Source organism: Pristis pectinata, chromosome 5, assembly GCF_009764475.1.
Source record: "Pristis pectinata isolate sPriPec2 chromosome 5, sPriPec2.1.pri, whole genome shotgun sequence".
Classification (NCBI taxonomy): domain Eukaryota; kingdom Metazoa; phylum Chordata; class Chondrichthyes; order Rhinopristiformes; family Pristidae; genus Pristis; species Pristis pectinata.
The window spans coordinates 57,820,220-57,840,633 of record NC_067409.1 but is presented as its reverse complement, the minus strand read 5'-3'; the positions used below and the strand labels follow the sequence as shown (position 1 = coordinate 57,840,633).

General features: G+C 42.1%; 1 protein-coding gene across 1 annotated transcript in view; it reads right to left on the bottom strand.

Annotated features, from left to right (window-relative positions):
* LOC127570649 (electrogenic aspartate/glutamate antiporter SLC25A13, mitochondrial) overlaps window positions 1-20,414 on the bottom strand; it is a 103,486-nt gene that overhangs the window by 58,807 nt on the left and 24,265 nt on the right. Inside the window, exons 4-7 of the mRNA XM_052016398.1 lie at window positions 5,443-5,589; window positions 4,153-4,291; window positions 3,513-3,606; window positions 2,446-2,524 (exon numbers count right to left, since the gene is read on the bottom strand). Coding sequence (XP_051872358.1) covers window positions 2,446-2,524; window positions 3,513-3,606; window positions 4,153-4,291; window positions 5,443-5,589 — 459 coding nt within the window. The remainder of the gene's footprint in view (window positions 1-2,445; window positions 2,525-3,512; window positions 3,607-4,152; window positions 4,292-5,442; window positions 5,590-20,414) is intronic.

The following is a 20,414-nucleotide window of genomic DNA, read 5'->3' as shown; positions in this document are numbered from 1 at the left end:
GTTGGTGGTAAGATCACTTTAGTTTGTTCTGAGTCCATTCCACTCAGGTCTGTTCTGGGTCTATTCCATTCAGCACAACAGTCATGCCATATACATAATGGCAGGTGTTTTTGTTGTGAAAATGAGACTTTGTCTCCCTGTGGACTATGCAGTGGTCACTTCTACTAATGCACAGACAGATGCATTTGCTACAGGCAGACTCGTGAAACATGGATTTCAAACAATAAATTATGACTGGTTTAGAGTAAGGAAAATAAAGGTAAATATGGTTGGTAAATTACAGGCATGGGAAATATGATGTGATGGCGATTAACAAAAACTTGGCTCAAAATGGGGCTGGACTGTATAAAGTATAAAGGAAGGATAGGGAAGGAAAGAAAGGAAATTGTTGATTAAAATGAATAATACCATGCTGGAGAAAGACTATGCTTCAGAGGAGCCAAAGACAAAATTTGTTTGTTCAGAGATAAGAAATAGTAGAGGGAACATCAGATTACTGCATGTATCCTTTTGGTCACCAATGAGTAGGACAGATACAGAGGAGCAAATATGCAGGGCGATTACAGAGAAGTGTAAAAAATAGGGTTGTTATTGTAAAATAAACTTGATAGTAAAAGTGTTAAGGACAAAGAGGTGAAGAGTTTCCAAAATGTGTCCAGGATAATCTTCTAGAGCAGTATGTTTTGGTTCAACTTTTTTCATGAGGTAATTTGATGAGGACAACACAGTCAATGCAGTAATAAATGGACTTCCAGATGGCTTTTGATAAGGTACCATATAATAGACTTATCAGCAAGGTTGAAGCACATGGTGTAAAAGCAACATTTACAGTATGAATACAGAGCTGGCTCAGTAATAGAACGAGACTTGTTGTTTGCATGATGAATTGTTGTTCATCAGACTAGAGGAAGGTGAAAAGTGATGTTCCCAGGAGTAAGGATTAGAGCCACTGCTTTTTCTTGATCAAAGTAATGACCTGGACTTGGGGGGTGCAAGCCACAACTTCTAAATTTGTAGATGACACAAAATTTGAAAGTATTGTAAGCAGTGAAGAGGATAGTGATAGGTTACAGCATGAGAAATGTAACGTGATGTATTTTGGTAGGAGGAATGAGAAAAGGCAATATAGAATGAAGGATACTGTTCTAAAAGGGGTGCAAGAACAGAGGGACTTGGGGGTCTGGGTACACAGGTTATTGAAAATGACAGGGCAAGTTGAGAAGGTGGTTAGTAAGACATTGACAATTCTGGGCTATATGAATAGAGGCATAGGTTATAGGAGCAAGAAAGTCATGCTGAACCTTTATAAAACACTGGTCCAGCCTTGGCTGACATTCAGTTCTGGTTACCTCATCATAGGTAGGATATGGAGGCATTAGAGAGGTCCAGAAAGGTTTTATGAGAATGGTTCCTTGGACAAAGGATTACAATTACAAGGTTAATTTAGAGAGGCTGGAATTTTCTTTAGAGAACTGAAGGCTAAGGAGAGAACTAATAGAAAAATGTAAAATAATGAGTGGTTTGGAAAGAGTGGATAATGGGAAGCCATTCCCATTGGTGGAGGGATTGAGGATTAGAGGTCATAGGTATATATAAAAAAAGGAAAAGATTTGAAGTATAATATGAGGAAAAGCATTTGTTTATGCAGCGTGTTGCTGAAATCAAGAGGGAATTGGATAAATACTTGGTGAGGAAAAATTTGCAAGGCTACAGAGAATGGCCAGGGGATGAAACTCTGGTACAGGGCCAGCGTGGACCTCATGGGCTGAATGGCCTGCTCCTTTGTTAAAATCATAGAATGGTAGAAATGGTCCTTTTTGTTCCATTTGAAGAGAGCCGTAAGGGCCTGTTTCTATCTGTACATTTCTATTATTCCCCACCAAAATTTCATGCAGCCCATCAGGTCCACATTGGCCCTGTGATGCCTATTAACATTAACCCCATTTGCTCACGTTAGGCCTGTATCCCTCTATGGCTTTCTGATCCAAGTACCTGTCCAAACACCTTTTAAACATTATAACCGTATCTGCCTCCACCACCTCTTCTGGCAGCTTGTTCCAGCTACTTACCATTCTCTGTGTGAAAACTTACTCTCAGATCTCCTTTAAATTTCTCCCCTCTCACCTTAAACCTGTTCATTCTAGTTCTAGACTCCCCTGCCCTGAAAAAAAGATTCTGACTATCCATCCTATCTCTGCCCCTCATAATTTTATAAAGTCACCTCTCAGCCTCTTACATTCCAGTGAGAATAAACCCAACCTATGCAATCCCTCCCAACTCTTATACCCAATGCCTCAGCCTATGAAGACATACCAAATGTCTTTCATTCTATGATTCTATACCTGTTGAACAATGTACAGCTAAATTAAATCATATTTTAGCAACTGGACTGTATCATAAATTATGCATTGGCATAACACACTTCAGGCTCTAAACATCGCTCACCTCTGATTCTCTCAGGTAATAAGGCAAGCCTCCTTCCTCGTGAGGTGCAATTCTTTTAAGGTCGGCTAATGTGAGGTATCTATAGTGAGAAATATGATGTTTAAAGTAATTAAAGTAATAAGTAGTAAAAATAGTTTAAAAAATTGTTACAAATTCATGGAATGGAGTTGGGAGTGCAGATTCTGAATTTTGGGTACAGATGTCACAGTTTTTCCCCTAAGATCAACAGAGAAGGAAGAACATAAAAGCTGGACTAAAGCCAGGAAAAAAATTAAAGTGTAAAAATAGTGCAGGAAATCAACGGTGCTTAGAAATGCTACCAGAAAGTTTTAAGCAAGTGACAAGGGGAAAAAGTAATTACCTTTACAAACACATAGAAATGATTTACTTACAGGAGTACGGACAATTAGGAGATGAAAAAGGAAGTGAGGATGGAGGAATGATAGATACTCAAAGTGAGTATTTTCCCTTGGTTTCCACAGAAGGGAAAGACAGCGTGAATCACAGGGGTGTGCAGGGTTTCTGCTGATCTCCCACCAAAGTTCCAGCAGATCTTCATAGTACTCTAACAAAAATCAGCACCAAAATAATGGAGGAAGTGATTAGAATACATTGGCCTTGAAATTTGAGTCTTAATACAGCCTGCTACTAAATTATTCACATTTCACGAATTCTTCTACTGGGGAGGATGAAATATGGAATATACTTCATGACAATCTTGCCATGATAATTAATCCACCACAATATCTTCTCTATTAGTATTAAACTTGTAAAATTAGTTTAGTGACTGAAATGTGATATTACGACTCAATATGCTCTTTAGAAATAACTAAGCAATTAAAGTGTGTGCAAATCTTTCTGCTCCCAATATATCTAGCTACATGCCAAGTACCAACCCTTATCTACAAATTTTAGTGAAATGCACAAGATTTAGCAGCTTTATACAGAGGCAATCCATCATCAAATCTTTTCCAAAGTCCTTCTATGAACACATTTCAACTTAATGTATTTCACTGTCAAATATAGTACTTTAAAACAAATATCATCAATCACAACATCAAGCTTACCCACGTAATTTGTAGAGGTCTGATAACTGGAACAAAATATCAATTTCCATCGGTGTCACCTGACCAAGTTTCTGGACAGCAAGCATAAATTCATCTGCAGAAGAAAATGAACTATATTGTCTATATTTTACATTAATTAATTGTGTACAAAGAAAAATTTCTATTCCTCCAGTTGAGGAAATAACTTTTATTACAAGTTTCAAATTAGATGTACATAGAGGACATATGGAAACTTGCATGCTTCAGTCTCAGTAGAAGTAACTAATGAAGTCTCCATACTGCACTAAGAACAAGTAGTCAGTTAAGGCTGATTAGATCTCGGCATAATGCAGGACAGTTTACTGTACTGCTAGTATGAGTTACAAAATACTTAATCTGTCCTGTAAAGCTGTTTTTATGGAGTGCCAATCTGGCCCTTGGCCTACTGTGTTAGAGCTTTTAAACTCCCCATGTATTTGACTCTGGCTTGATTAAACCTGGTGTCCAGTGAAATAAAAATTTTAAAAATACGGCGATTAGAGAGTTACAGCATAGTAAAGGATATATGGCAGACTGGGCCGGAAAATTTCACTGATGTTTGAAAGAAAAAAGTATATGAGGTTCTTCCATCCCAGAAGGCATAATCGGAATTCCTTCTAACCTTTAGCAACTTTCACATTTTTACTGGAGTCAGCAATAGTATGGTAGACTCCTGTAATGAGCTCCATGTTGTTAAGGAGGGAGTTAAAACTATTATAGTAGGAGAAGCTGACTCGATGGGTTGGAGTACTTCCTGCTGCCTGCAAATAATAAGGAAAACAAAAAAAATAAATTTCACTCAAGGAAAATTATTCATGCTATCTAAATCAGAAATGTTTCAGTATAAAACTAATTAAAGTGCATAGTAACTTATAGTTAAAGAAAACTTAAAATATATAGTAATGGCTGTTCCTATCCCCAACCAAGTATACTACAAAAGTTTCTACAACTAATTATTTGCAGAACATAAACCAACTCTTGGAAATCTAAATAAATACATATGTAGAGTGGAAGTAATTTACCTTACAGTCTTAAGCTAATGCATTTCAAAACTATTCAGGATTCACATGGCCCTAAGATTCACAGGTACTATATTTTTGCAACACTCACAATTATAGCACAAGGAAGGTTAAAGGGACAGAAATTCAGCTTCAAGTATGAAGAACAGGATTTGAAAATAGGAATGGGGTTGGGTTTAAACTCAGCCACTCAAGTGACACCCAAAGTCCACTTGATGTCATATTTGCATGCACAAGTAAATACATGGGCAGCCCATTCTCTGAACAGTAGTTTTCTTCACGACACAAACAGGAGCCTTTGCCAATTGTAGTACCTCAATGTAAGGTTGATGAGCAAATAAAAGAGTCTACTTATACCAAGTCTTGCTGTCTAATGAACAATCCTGGTGATCAAAAGGAGCCATAAAACTATTTTAGAAGGGCTTGTAGAACTAGTTGAAGTAAGAGTGTCCCTTCTAACTCCACAAAAGTACTGTTGCCTCAGACATTCCCCCTCAGCTTTGGCTCCTCCCCCTATTTGTGGGATTGTTCGGTGCCTGGGTAAAATTTATCAGTCCATGATCAGACAACTACAATGGACTCCCCTTTTGCACCTGCAGATCATTGATTCCAAAGAAACCATGCCCAGTGCCAAATTCAGAGCTGGCCTCTATCCAACATTCTGGGCAACTGTCCTGCTAACTTATTTGCATCCAATCTGAGCACAAGGTAAATTTCTCTCCCTTGTTCTTCAGCAAGGCATTTTTCAAAACGTTTGATGAAAAAAAGATTTTTTTTTGAAAGCAACAGAATTACATTACTGTTGAGACTATGATTATGTAGTAAACTGCAATACTGGTTTCAGGGTTCTACAGAACCAAACTGTTAAATACAATTACAATTACACAGATTACCGATACTAATGATTGCTCCACAAATTGGGTCACCATGTGTGGACGAACAGTAATCATAATATCCTTGAAATCCAAGACTGAAATACTGCCACTTTTATCTTTATCCTTTTGAATGAAAGCCTGTCTTGCATGCTCCTGCTGCAGCCCCTGAAAATTCAGAAATTTAAATCAAAGGTTTTGAAATTTTAGAGTTTTTCTTTTATTTTGTACATTGTGAGGTAACAGCAAGGTGAAACAGGAATCAACTGTAACAAGAACAGGTATCTCACAGAACAATCCAGAACCCATTTTTTTGGGGATGAATCATACTGGAGTATCAACAGGAAAATTCCCAAACCATATACTTGACTGTTAGTTCTATTCTCCCTAAGATACATAGACCGATTTCTTTTAAACCATCACTGCTATTCTAACATTTAAGACTAACACTAAACAATGAAGGAATTCATGTTCATGACGTAAAACAGTGTGTGATTTAACCACTACCAACTCTTCTGATGCAGTCCCACTCAGAACCTTAGTGAGTTAACTGCAGTTTTCCCACTAATTCTGCCAAGAAGGTCCAGCATTTCACTAAAAGTTCTCATTCTCATCTGGTCTGTCTGGCTGTTGACACAATATATTGGATCAGATATCACTGGGCCAAACCACTGCCCAGGGCCATCTGCTGCTGTCCAGTCCTGCCTGCATTCACCTGGAACAGATGCGGAGGACTGAACTCAATGCACCCTGGAGTTGGGCAGTAACTAGGCCACAGGCGATGGAATGCAGAGCTGGAATTTTAACTGATTTTAGCAATTAAAAAAATTAGAGACATTTAAACACTATAAAAATTGAAACAAAATGTTTTAAAAACAATTTATTAAAACATAAATAGTAATTAAAGTGACAAAAATTATTAATTATAAATATTGAAGTGATTTTTAAACTTTTTTTTGCCTTCCCCTTTACCTCCACAGACCTGGAATTCCCATAGAAATCAATGAAGTCTAAGAATATGATGTCAGGTCTGATTTGGCATAGAATCAGACTGGCAATTCTCCAGTGTAATTTCGGAACATCACAGCTAACCGGGCACCACTGCAGTACTCAACATGGACTCCAAAGATGGAATGTCATAATAAATGTTTTGCAGGATTTCTAGGATGAGGTGTTTGCCCTTTGAGGAGAAATGAAGCAATCATGGCCTATAATCTCCTGAATTTAGGTGATCTCATTGAAACATAGAAAATACATATTGGGCTTGACATGTTTCCCTTGGTGGAAGCTATCTAAAACAAGGATCACAGAATGTGAAATGTCAGCCATTCACCCAAAGGTTAATGAACCTTTGGAATTCTCTTCTCAAGATAGCTGCAGAGACGCAGTGGCTTCAAGACAGGGTTTGATAGATTTTGCAATACTGAAGGAATCAAGGGACATGGGGTTTGTGCAAAAAAAGAGGCAGAGGGGCTGAATGGCATTCTCCTGCTTAAATTTCTTATATTCTTATGGCAGCATAGTGTTACGGACTAGGTTACTATTGGTAAATGTCCCTTTAAGACATAGCGCTGTGTTTGTGTGTGTGTGTGTGTGTGTGTGTGCGCGCACGCGCGCACACGTGGTGTGATGACGTCAACAGAAGATAAGGAAGTAATGACGTTTTTGGAGTAGACAGTCGGAGTCAGTCAGGAGAGAGAGAGTGAGACCAGTCTGCTAGTGTCTATCGATGGATGAAAACCAGTAACTGTGCCTGTCACTACAATCCACGTATGGATTTTTGGAATAATCCAGTGGAGTCCACTTTATCATTAACCTGTAGAAGGAAACAGGTATTTGTGTGGACAGCCATGATTCAAATGCTTTTCGGGGTGACAGATACTTCGAAACAAAGCAGTGGAGTCCATTTTGTCGTTAACCAGTAGAAGGAAACAGGTATTTGTGTGGACAGCCACGATTCGAGTGCCTTTCGGGGTGGCAGATGATTTGGAACAAAGCGGTGGAGTAGTCACTGCTGAGTAGACACTAAGGTGTCGTATGGGTTCCATCGTGGAACATTTGGATTTCGTAATGTCTCTATTTTCTCTCTACATCTTGTCTTCAGGCAACGGTGGTTTTGCAGAAGCCTTTGCTCACGTTTTACCTTATGGCTTGCTGAACTGAACTTTGAGAACCATTTCTGGATTTAGAGTTTGGGAATTTGCCACACACACACACTTCGAGTTTAGATTTTGGGGTTAATGTTTAAGATCTAACATTTTTACTTCTAACATTTTTACTTTTATTTTTCTTATTATCATAAGTAGTTATTAATAAAATAGTTTTTAACACTTATACATGACTCATTGTCTTTCTTTTGTTGCTGGTATATGACAAAATTGGGGGCTTGTCCGGGATAGTTCCCCAGATTGACGAGTGTCATCCGGGATTGAATCCAAAGATTGATGAGGGTGGTCTGAAATCGAACTCAAGACTGGTATTAGAGGTCTGCGTTTGAGCAAATTGGAGTCTTAGTGGACGACTGATTGTGGTTGGTCTGATAACATTCTTTTTAATTGGTTTGTGTGTGTGGAAACCAGCAACAATGGATACACTTTTGAAAAAACCAACCCCTGGAGGTTTACAGGGGATGAGGAAGACTGATTTGGTGAAAATTGCTGCAGTAACGCGATTTATGAGAAAGGCAGATATTCAGAGACTGACAGCTGGCCATTATGTGGAGAAGGTGTTTGAGGAGGAGGTGTTAAAACAGTTTCATGGGAGTGAACCAGCGATTTCTGAGGCCCAGGTTCAAGCTGGCAAAGATAGAGGCTGAACGAGAACAAATTCGGCTGAAGTTTGAGGCTGACGTAGAACAAAGGAAACTAGAGTTGGAACAAACTCAGCTGAAGGTAGAGGCTGAGTTAGAAATGAAGAAGATGGAGGCTGAGAAAAGGGAGAAACAGTGACAGCATGAGTTAGCAACGAAACAAAGGAGTTTTATTAGAGCTAGAGCTAAAGAATTAGTCAAGGCCGATAGTCCTGTGCAGCCCGATGTTGTTCCCTGTGACAGCACTAAACAGGAGGCAAATTATGATGACTTGGCTAAGACTTTTCGGTCTTCACTGGAGGATCAAAATATTCAGGCTCAATATAAATATCTTTATACTGAGCCTGAATATAAAGATTTGTCTCTGTCCAAGAAAGAATTTATAGTGGAGCAGACTAAAGACCCTGAGAGCACTGAATTGAGAGAAAAAGCACTCTCAAGTGATAAGATGGTAGGAAAACTGAATCAAAGTTCCCTTGTGGTTCCTTTGAGCCTATTCCTATTTTTGGTGAACCCTTTTCAAAGGTGGTTGTGGACTGTTTTACACCATTGCCAGAGGATTGGGATGAAGGAGATCATTTACTTTTGTTTGCAGTGAGACAGTTAGTGCAGGAATCCTTAGGTTTTGAATTTGTGTCTGGACATCAAGAAAGAGAAACTTTAAAATTGCCAGGAGAACAATGGGTTAATTTGTTGGACTATGGTCAAAAATTTAAAAACCAACAGGGAAAAATTTGCCAAATTGGAACATCTTGTTTTAGAAAACATGTCCTCTCAAGGACTACAGCTGTAGCCGTAAATGTTGACACTGAAAATTGGAAAGTTGAGACTAATGAAGATTATAGGAGTCTAAACATTGTATCAGTGAAACTAATAAACAACATTGAATTGAGACACCTTGAAACAAAATTGGAACAGTTCCAACTGCAACAAGGTCAACACGTGAGAGAATTAATTTTAAAAATAAAAAAATTTTTTTGAAAAAGAGTTCTTTTTAGGTGGGAGGTGTGTTACGGACTAGGTTACTATCGGTGAATGTCCTTTTAAGACAGCAGTGTGTGTGTGTGGCGTGATGACGTCAACAGAAGGTATGGACGTAATGACGTGTTTGGAGCAGATAGTCGGAGTCAGTGAGAGGAGAGAGGGAGGGAGGGAGGGAGAGGGAGGGAGAGAGGGAGCAGTCTGCTAGTCCCTATCGATGGATGAAAAACAATAACTGTTCCTGTCACTACAATCCACGTATGGATTTTTGGAATAATCCAGTGGAGTCCACTTTGTCGTTAACCAGTAGAAGGAAACAAGTATTTGTGTGGACGGCCACGATTCGAGTGCCTTTCGAAGGTGGCGGATGCTTTGGAACAAAGCGGTGGAGTAGTCACTGCTGAGTAGACACTGAGGTGTCGTATGGGTTCCATCGTGGAACATTTGGATTTCGTAATGTCTCTATTTTCTCTACACCTTGTCTTCAGTCAATGGTGGTTTTGCAGAAGCCTTTGCTCACGTTTCACCTTATGGCTTGCTGAACTGAACTTTGAGAACCATTCCTGGATTTGGAGTTTGGGAACTTGCCACACACACACTTCGAGTTTAGTTTTTGGGGTTAATGTTTAAGATCTGTTCTAACATTTTTACTTTTATTTTTCTTATTATCATAAGTAGTTATTAATAAAATAGTTTTTAACACTTATACATGACTCAGTGTGTTTCTTTTGTTGCTGGTACGTGACAATAGTGATAGAATAAAATCTGTTTAAAACGACCCAAAGCTTATTTTTATCCGAAGACATAAATCAGCCCATTTTAAAAAAATCAAAAAATATCCCTATATAAACATCTGTTGAATGGATGAAACTGTTGTAAAACAGAATGCATTAATCATCTAAATCTCATTAATCCATTTGACCTGGTTTTTCTCTATCATAGATATTCCTTTTGTCCTATTCACCCCTCACCCCACCTTCTCTGCAACTTATAAATAACTTGCTTTTCTCTTTCCCCATTCTGAAGAAATGTCTTCAATCCGAACTGTTAACTCTGATTCTCCCTCCGTTGATGCTGCCTGAGTTGCTGATGTTTCCAGCATTTTCTGTTCTTGGCTCATTTAACATACAAGGGAGAAATTGGCTGCTGGGAGGAAGAGCATAGAGTTTTTTATTTGATTTAATTAGTTTAAGTATTCAATTGTTTTTGTATTATTTCTTTCATTTTTTTGAAAGAAGTCATAACTTGAAATTTAACATACTGTATTTTTTTTTAAACAGATCCCTACTGACTTTAAATGTTTGTGAACAGCAGATGTTCAATAATAGCAACAGCTTTGACAGCTATAGTGAGCCTTGGGGCAGGGCCTCACCAACCGTCAAAGCCATTCTGTCAGTGCAGCTGACCAGTTATGCTAAGAGGCCCTGTGCTACAAGCATCCAGCATTTCCCATATGGTACATGATTTCAGTCAAGAGGACGGAAGCGCTACTCTTCATCTGTTTACTACAATAAAAAATAAACATACAGCAACTCTCTGGCTACATAAATGGATTATTTAATTAAATAATTACTTTGTTCTTAACTTACCCTACTTATTTATATTGTTAATACTGTGTGGCATTGCTCCCCACCCTCATCAAATTCCCACACTTAGGAAATTCCTGATATTTGCACTTTGTTGAAGCTGCACTCTACACAACCAGCACATAAATCCTACCATGTACAGTGATTCATACAAACATACACTAGAAACAACCTACTTTAGAGCAATCTGTAATAAAAGCTATACGATACTTGTTTATTTATGGTATTGGTTGTGTGCTAGTTATCAAAATCAACAGCAATACTGATTTTTATTGAGCAGAACTTATTGTATATTGTAGCTGGAACTTGTTGGGAGCAGAATAAAAACACAATTTTCTAGTACTTAGTAGGTGGTTTTGCAATAAAGATGTAATGGAAATACAAAGAATGAGAGGGAAAATATCTTGTGCAATAGTATCTGCTTTGAGGCTTTAGTTACCACAGGGTAGTTATGAATCATTTAGCAACTATGACTTAAAGCAAGACAAAAATCTTTGAAACAAAATGCTGTGCTGTTGCTAAACAGTACATGAAAAGCATTAAAACAAACCATCTGGTCCAGGTTAACTGTAATGTAAAGACTATTCACATTTCTTGAATACAAGAAAAAAAATTGGCATCCACAGGGATCTCCTGCTGCCTTAGGTCTCAGGTCTAGACATTATATTAACAATATGACTCATAAGGCTGAAAACCAATGACCACATACCACAGGTACAAAATAATTTAAACTGCCCAGTGATTAAAAAAGGAAAAAAACATAAAAGTACTTTTTAAAATCAGTATTTTTCTTCATGAAAACCGATTTACTGGACACATTTAAAATAGAATTACCTTATCTGCTAAACAAAATATATGGTTCCCTAAAGTTGTATTTATCATAACACAGCAGCAATTAAGTATATTTTTTCTAACTAGCTCCAGTAATTTTTAAGGAATGCTCTTGAACTGAAGCACAATTTTAGAGGGAATCAATACAGCTTCATCCTGTAGCTGCATTTTCCAGCAATACAAGTTCCCTGAAAATGCAACACATTTGAGTTCCATGAATCAATATCTACTGCCTCCTCAGCACAAGAGAGTTCAAGAGACAAATCTCATTGCCAAAACATCTCTTTTTTCACAACAACAGATATTGGGAGGTATGTGATCAGAGCTTAATCACACTGCAGTAAACTAGAAATTAGTCACACGCTCAAAACTAATCACAGAACATTGCCCAAGAGCACCAGCTTAAGCAATATTAATACTTTCACATTACTGAACAGAGATCACCAGCTCTTATTAATTATAACACAAGTAACATGTTACTATAATTTGTTCTCAGTTTTAAAAATAGTTGTACTACATCCATTTTCATCACTGTAAAAACTATTCTCAGTGATCATACACAGCGCAAATAAAATGTGATGACTTTATAGTAGATAGCTTGGTACTTGGCTGAATTTTACAGAAACCAACAGCAGCATAAAAAGAGTACTAAATAAGGTCATTTCTCTTGGAAACAAAGTAAACAAAACTTACTGCAGCAAATTACCTGAAAATGTGTCTAATGTCTAACTGCATATTGCTTAATCAGGGGAACTTCAGACATTTTCAAGTAGGCAAAATTCTTCTCGAATCATATAGTTGATGCAAATTTCATTTTCAATTAATGCAAAAAATACAAAATCCCATTCATGACAGAGAAGACAAAATACTATTAAGTCGAGTTAAAGTCTCAATTAAACTTCTGAGTTAAGTGAAGCCTGAATACCGGGATCAGCTTCCAAATCAAGAAGAATATTGATTTCCATTTAGCTTAGTAACAGCCAATCAAAGGCAACCGGATACAACATCATGTGAGCCTTTTCTGGACTCAGTCTTATTATGCGTTCTTCACAAGTTACTTACTACACCAACAAAATAAAGAAACTATTCTCAGCAGATAGCAAACTAATCTCTAATCTCTTTTGCCCGCATCAATTCCACCCAACATCACCACTTTTGAGATCATTTAAAATATAGAAAAAAGCAAAATGGAAATTGGAGTTTGTCCTCACAAATTCTCATTCCTTTCATATTTTTATTCTGTTGACCACTTTGATTATGAGCTTTACCTGAACATTCAATTAACATTGAAAAAAATGCATGAAGTAACTCACTTTCAGAAGTTTAACTCTGTAATTTTAAATCGTTTGGTATGATATTCTGAATAAGCATTATTTTAATTATCAACAACACATAAATGCACATGGCACAACCACCAAGTCCATACAGAATCTTGTAACAGGAAAACAAAACAACCAAATGGACCATTCAGTGATAACTAAGGCAGCAGAGTCAGTCACACCAATGTAGCTAGATTACCTTGCAAAATCCTCCTCACAAGCATCAGTGAACCAGCGTCTAAATTAGGAGAGTTGTCCCACAGTGAGTCATGCAACAACTTAATATTATCATATCTTACATCTAAAATCTGAAACTCCTCTATCATTACTCCTCAGTATGTCCTGATGCAGTAGCAGGAGGGTGTTAGACAACACCTTTTTGAGGCTTTTTTGTTGGTAACAGGGCATCAGATTCCCTGTTCAATATGTCAGTGAATTAGACACACATCAAAAAATTCCAAAAGCAATTTAGATATGCAGTGTACTCCTAATCTGGTCTATGTAAACTCATGCTCACCTGCATTGAGATCCTGTAAAAGCTATGTATGTTGTCTTAATAAAATTATTCAAACCAAAAGTGATAATTAATTAATATATCCACACACATGCACTGACATACACTTGATGTGGAGGAGTGTTTGATGTCTCGATAGAGTTCACAAGAATGAGGGAGGATCTCATAGAAACCTGCTGGATACTGAAAGGCCTGGATAGAATGGACATGGAGAGGATGTTTCCATTAAGTAGAGGAGTCATGGATCCAAGGGCACAGCCTCAGAATAAAGGGACGCCCCTTTAAAATTGAGTTAAGGAGGAATTTCTTCAGCCAGAGGGTGGTGAATCTGTGGAATTCATTGCCATAGAGGGCTGTGGAGACCAAGTCACTGGATGCATTTAAGGTACAGACTCAAAGATTCTTGATTTGTAAGGGGGTTAAGGGGAGAAGGCAGGAGAATGGGGATGAAAAAAAACAGCCATGATCAAATGGCAGAACAGACTCGATGGGCCGAACGGCTTAATTCTGCTTCTATATCTTATGATCTTTAGTCTTGGATAATATATAAAAAGCATACATTTCTGACAGTACAAAATAAAGCTACTTCTGATCCTTATTACATTCTGGGAATTTGCAGGAACATTTTGTAAAATGTGATGCAAGGTAGAAGATTACAACGTAACAACTACTCTGGTACTCAGTTTATACACTAGAGTGGGAACAATTATATAGTTAATATCACCATATATCATCAGAAAGTTAAATTATAATCTGTAGGGATTATCTTTGACGAGGCATTTACTTAAATCTGTATGGCAACTCATTCCCAGTTAAATCAATGAAATATTCATACCATATGCTGTACATGATTAAAAACACATTGAAATATTAAAAAAAATCTGAGTCTTCTTTATAATAATTTGATTTATGCAAATGCCTCTGAATATTGGGCAGTTAAGAATCGTGAAATCCTTTGATGGCAGCAAGGTCCACCTTGAAGAGTCAGTGCGTGGAGACCTCTTGTAGAAAGGGTCCTGTAGATACCGATACTGGTAAGTGTGGAATGGACAATAAATAATTTTGAAGGCATTTCTTGAAGTCTACAACAATTGACAAAACTTTTCACTTTTAAAATTGATTAAAATAGGAATCTGATTGTTCACCCTGCAAAAGATTATACACATTAAAAACATGTAGGGCTTGATCTCCTTGGTAACTTAGGGTGGTTCTAAATGAAATTGTTGGCATTTAGCCATTTAACTGGCAATTTCTGGGATTTTACATGTATCTCCTGAATGTGGGAAGTCAAACATATGTCATCAAATATATTAAAGCAGTTAATATGCTCAACCTCTGGATTCACAGAGGCAAAGCATTTATACCAGGAAATCACCTTTTGATTTCTGCGTCAGGTTAGATCTATCATAGACTCCACTGTTTTCAGTTGGGATTGTAGGGCTGTGGTTATGAGACAACGGAGAAGGCAACTTGCTTTAGTTATTTTGGTTCAGTTTAATGCTTTAAATTACTTATTAGTTTAATACTTAATTAGCTTTAATCTTTTTTAGTTTGCATTAAAAGTAGTAATGTAATAGTTATCAACTAATTACTTCATTTTTAGTAGCTTTTTAATCTCTATGAACCAAAAAGGTATTTAAAAACCCACTAAAGCTCTGACAGTTGGCAAAGCCAGGTTTGGGGATTTCCAGCTGATAAAAGCTTTCAAGGACATTTAAGGAATGGGGCTTCCTCTCTGCAACAAAGGAAGATTTGCCACTGCTTGGGCCACACTGCTGGAGTCCAGGAGATTTCAAGCCAGCAAGCTGGGTCGCCAGTATCCAAACCATTACCAACAGATGTGGGGCAACCAACAGGCCACGAGCAGCAAGATTCATTCTAAGATAAGCCATCACTTGCTTGGCACTTTCTGCACTTTACTGGATAAAGTCATTGCAGGAACTACTCCAGATGGTAAAATTAGATAAGTAATCAAGGAGAAGAAAATTGTCTTGGCTCAGTGGTGCCACATGTGCCTCAGAGCAATGTGGTCAGAGGTTCAAGCACTACACTAAATAGTTAACACTGTAGCGGCTAGCTATACACTACAAAATGAAGACACAGGGTCGCTGGTTCGAAATCAGAAGTCGAATGAACGACAGGGGCGCCGTGTGCCTATAATATCCCAAAACTTCCTGCGCTACAGTTCCCGCGCTGACGTCACACGTGGGTCACCTGACCTTCCCGCGCATGGGCTTTCCTAGCCCGACAATGGGGAAGAAGGAGGGCCCCACGCCTTCTTGGATCGGGGCCTCTGACGACGTTCGCGATGTCGGGAGCCAGTTCGATGCCGGTGCGGTGAGTCGCTACATAACACCCCCCCAGAACTGGCAATACCGTCGTGAAAACCAGAATTAAATAAACTATGACTTGGGTGGCCTGCCCCTGCGCCGCGCTCACTGGACCATCACGGGTTGGTCCAAGTCTAAATGAGCCGGCTTCAGCCAGTCAATCGTAAACACCTCCTCGCGCCCCCCAATGTCCAGCACGAACGTAGACCCATTGTTCCTGACGACCTGGAATGGCCCTTTGTACGGCCGTTGCAGTGGTGATCGATGCACGCCCCTCCTGACGAAGACAAACTTACAGTCTAGGAGGGAAGTCAGCATACGGGTCAGGGCCTGTCCGTGTCGCGAGGTGGGAATCAGGGCCAGGTTTCCAAGCCGCTCCTGCAGCCGGTCAAGCACCGTGGCAGGTGCTTCCTCTGGCCCCCAAGGGGCTGGTAGGAACTCGCCCGGGACGACTAAGGGCGTTCTGTAGACCATCTGTGCGGACGAGGCATGCAGGTCCTCTTCTGGCACGGTGCGTATCCCCAGCAGGACCCAGGGGAGTTCGTCTACCCAGTTGGGCCCCTTAAGGCGGGCCATGAGTGCCGACTTCAGGTGGCGATGGAACCTCTCCGCCAGCCCATTGGATTGTGGGTGATAGGTGGTGGTGAGGTGGATCCGGGAACCCCACAAGTCGGCGACGGCAGACCACAGGCCGGAGGTGAATTGAGCTCCCCTGTCTGAGGTGATATGTTCAGGGACACCGAAACGGGCCACCCAAGCTGACAAAAGGGCCCGTGCGCAGGACTGGGTGGAGGTGTCTGCAAGGGGAATGGCTTCAGGCCAGTGGGTAAAACGGCTGACAATCATGAGGAGGTATCGCGCTCCTCGGGAGACTGGGAGGGGGCCGACCAGGTTGACATGGATATGGTTGAACCTCCGGCGGGTAGGTTGAAAATCCTGCAGGGGGGCCTTGACATGCTGCTGTACTTTCGAGGTCTGGCAGTGAGTGCAGGACCGGGCCCATTCGGAAACCTATTTACGCAGGCCATGCCAGACGAACTTGTCTGACACCATCCGGACTACTGTCCGGATGGATGGGTGTGCAAGGCCGTGAATGGCATCAAACACCCATCGGCGCCAGGCAGCTGGGACAATGGGGCGGGGTCTACCTGTGGAGATATCACAGAGCAGGGTGCGCTCACCGGGGCCTACCAGTAGGTCTTGCTGTTGCAGGCCCGAGACTGCGGTGCGATAGCTGGGCATCTCCATGTCCATTCGCTGTGCCTCCGCCAAGGCGCCGAAATCCACCCCCGGGACAAAACTTGGATGGTGGGCCGTGACAGTGCATCCGCGACCGCGTTCTCTTTCCCAGACAGATGGCAGATGTCCATGGTGAACTCTAAGGTGTACAACAAGTGCCGCTGCTGCCGTGGTGACCAGGGATCTGAGACCTTGTTGAAGGCGAAGGTCAACGGCTTGTGGTCGGTGAAAGCTGTAAACGGCCTGCCCTCCAAGAAGTATCGGAAGTGTCTGATGGTCAGGTACAACGCCAACAGCTCGCGGTCGAAGGTGCTATATTTGAGCTCTGGTGGCCGAACATGCCTGCTGAAGAACACCAGCGGTTGCCAACGCCCTTCGATAAGCTGTTCTAGAACGCCTCTGACCGCTGTGCTGGAGGCGTCGGCCGTGAGGGCAGTCGGGACGTCCGTGCGAGGATGCACCAACATGACCATGTCTGCCAAGGCCTACTTGGTTTCAACGAACACGGTGTGAGCCTCTTCCGATCAAATGATGTCCTTGCTTCCGCCTGACAGGAGAGCAAACAACGGGCACATGATGCGGGCCGCAGATGGTATGAACCGGTGATAAAAGTTTACCATACTGAGGAATTCCTGCAGGCCCTTGATGGAGGTGGGTCTGGTGAAATGGCGGATGGCGTCGACCTTCGCAGGCAGGGGCGTGGCGCCATGTTTGTCGATCCGATGGCCCAGGAAATCGACTGTCTCCAGCCCGAATTGGCATTTGGCTGGGTTGATGGTCAGGCCGAAATCCCTCAGGCGAGAAAAGAGTTGGCAGAGGTGCGTGAAATGTTCCTGGCGGCTGTTGCTGTCAATCAAGATGTCGTCGAGGTATATGAAGGCGAAGTCAAGGTCGCGCCCGACCGCGTCCATCAGTCATTGGAAGGACTGAGCAGCGTTCTCGAGACCAAAGGGCATCCGGACGAATTCAGAGGCCAAAAGGTGTGATCAGCGCCGTCTTCGGAATGTCATCTGGATGCACCGGGATCTGGTGATACCCGCGGACAAGGTCGACCTTGGAAAAAATGGACCGCCCGTGCAGTTTGGCAGCAAAGTCCTGAATGTGCGGCACTGGGTACCAGGCCGGGTAGTAATGTCGTTGAGGCGTCGGTAATCGCCACAGGGTCGCCAGCCTCCGGCTGCCTTGGGGACCATGTGCAGCAGAGAGGCCCATGGGCTGTCCGACCTGCGTATGATCCCCAGCTCCTCCATTTTTTTTGAATTCCTCTTTCGCAAGGTGGAGCTTGTCTGGGGGTAGCCGCCGGATGCGGGCATGGAGGGGAGGGCCCTGGGTGGCGATGTGATGCTGGACACCGTGCTTGGGCAAGGTGGTGGAGAACTGGGGCGTTAGTACGGACGGGAACTCTGCCAGGACCCTGGCAAACTCGTTGGTCGACGTGGTGATGGAGTCGAGGTGTGGGGCCGGTAGCTTGGCCTCACCCAACGAGAACGTTTGGAAGGTCCTGGCATGTACCAAACGCTTACCCCGCAGGTCAACCAGCAAACTGTTGGCGTGAAGGAAGTCTGCCCCGAGGAGTGGTTGCGCGACAGCTGCCAGGATGAACCTCCAAGTAAAGTTGCAGGTGCTGAACTGGAAGTGTACCAAATGGGTGCCAAAGGTCTGAATGGCGCTGCCGTTGGCGGCTCTGAGGGCGGGTTCTGGTGTGCAGTTGCGAGTCTGGCGGCTGTTGGGAGGCATGACGCTGACTTCGGCTCCAGTGTCCACTAGGAACCAGCGTCCGGAACGCCTGTCCCACACATGCAAGAGGCTATCCGGGTGGCCAGCCGCTGTAGCCATCAGCGGCGGCTGGCTCTGGCGTTTCCCGGAAACCTGCACGGTGGCCAGCATCTGCAGGTGTCAGCACCTCACTGCTGGTGGTAGAAACACCATTGGTTGGTCGGTGTCTCAGACCTGGTGGCGGGTGGGGTGCGTTCGATCGCTGGGTCTGGCCTGCTGGGTATGTGGCGTGGCAACGCGCTCGACGGACGCCCCGCTCTCCTTTTTCGCCCGCCAAAGGACATCTGCCCGGGCGGCTACCTTCCGGGGTTCGCTGAAATCAGCATTCGCCAGGAGCAAGTGGATGTCGTCGGGTAACTGCTCCAGGAAGATCTGCTCAAACAGCAGGCAGGGTTTATGCCCGTCTGCCAAGGCCAACATCTTGTTCATGAGCGCGGAGGGGTGTCTGTCGCCCAGCCCATCGAGGTGGAGGCGGGAGGCCCGTTTGCGTCGGGAAAGGCCGAAAGTCTCAATAAGGAGGGTCTTGAACTTATCGTACTTCTCCTCCTCCGGGGGCGCCTGGATGAAGTCCTCGACCTGGGCTGCGGTGTCTTGGTTGAGGGCGCTCACCACGTAATAGTACTTGGTGTCGTCCCTGGTGATCTGGCGAATCTGGAACTGGGCCTCGGCCTGATCGAACCAGACACAGGGCCGAAGGGTCCAGAAGGTGGGCAGTTTAAGGGCTACTGCCTGTACCTCTTGCTGTGCAGACATTGTGGGTCCAAAAACGTTTCGGCCCGTCAGGCTCACCAATGTAGCGGCTAGCTACACACTATAAAATGAAGACAGAGTCGCTGGTTCGAAATCAGAAGTTGAATGAACGACAGGGGCGTGGTGCACCTTTAATATCCCAAAACTTCCTGCGCTACAGTTCCCGCGCTGACGTCACGCGTGGGTCACCTGACCTTCCCGTGTGCAGGCTTTCCTAGCCCGACGATGGGGAAGAAGGAGGGCCCCGCGCCACCTTGGATCGGGGCCTCCGATGACGTTCGCGATGTCGGGAGCCAGTTTGATGCTTGTGCGGTGAGTCGCTACAACACAAACCAAGCTGACAAACCTGTCCATTACCAGGTACTACATTTTTTGAAGGTGCTGCTTGTAAATTAAGACATTTGAAAAAAAGAACCTTATCTTCCCTCTGAGATAGATAAAATATCCCATGACAGAATTCAAAGAGAAACAAGGGTGCCTTTCTGATTTCCTGCCCGCTACTTAACCCTCAGCCAGTATTACCATATGGCAGCTACATTTCCACACCATGCAATGCTAACTAAATTTCAAATTTTATACATTGGCTGTAGTGCGCTCTGGGATGCCCCATGGCCACAAAAAGGGCTGTAATTTTATTTTTCCTTTATCTTTTTCCATTAACTTCAATGTAATTTTAAAGGCTTGAAAACACTTGCAACACTTAAATAAATTGTTTAAAACGTGACAAATACAACAGAAATCTGAAAGTTTTCAAAAAGTTTATCGATCTTGGTCATGCTAGAAATCAACTTTACCACAGAGTACAATCAAGTACTATTATAAATATCAATACTTTTACATGGAGTATTTAACTTGAAT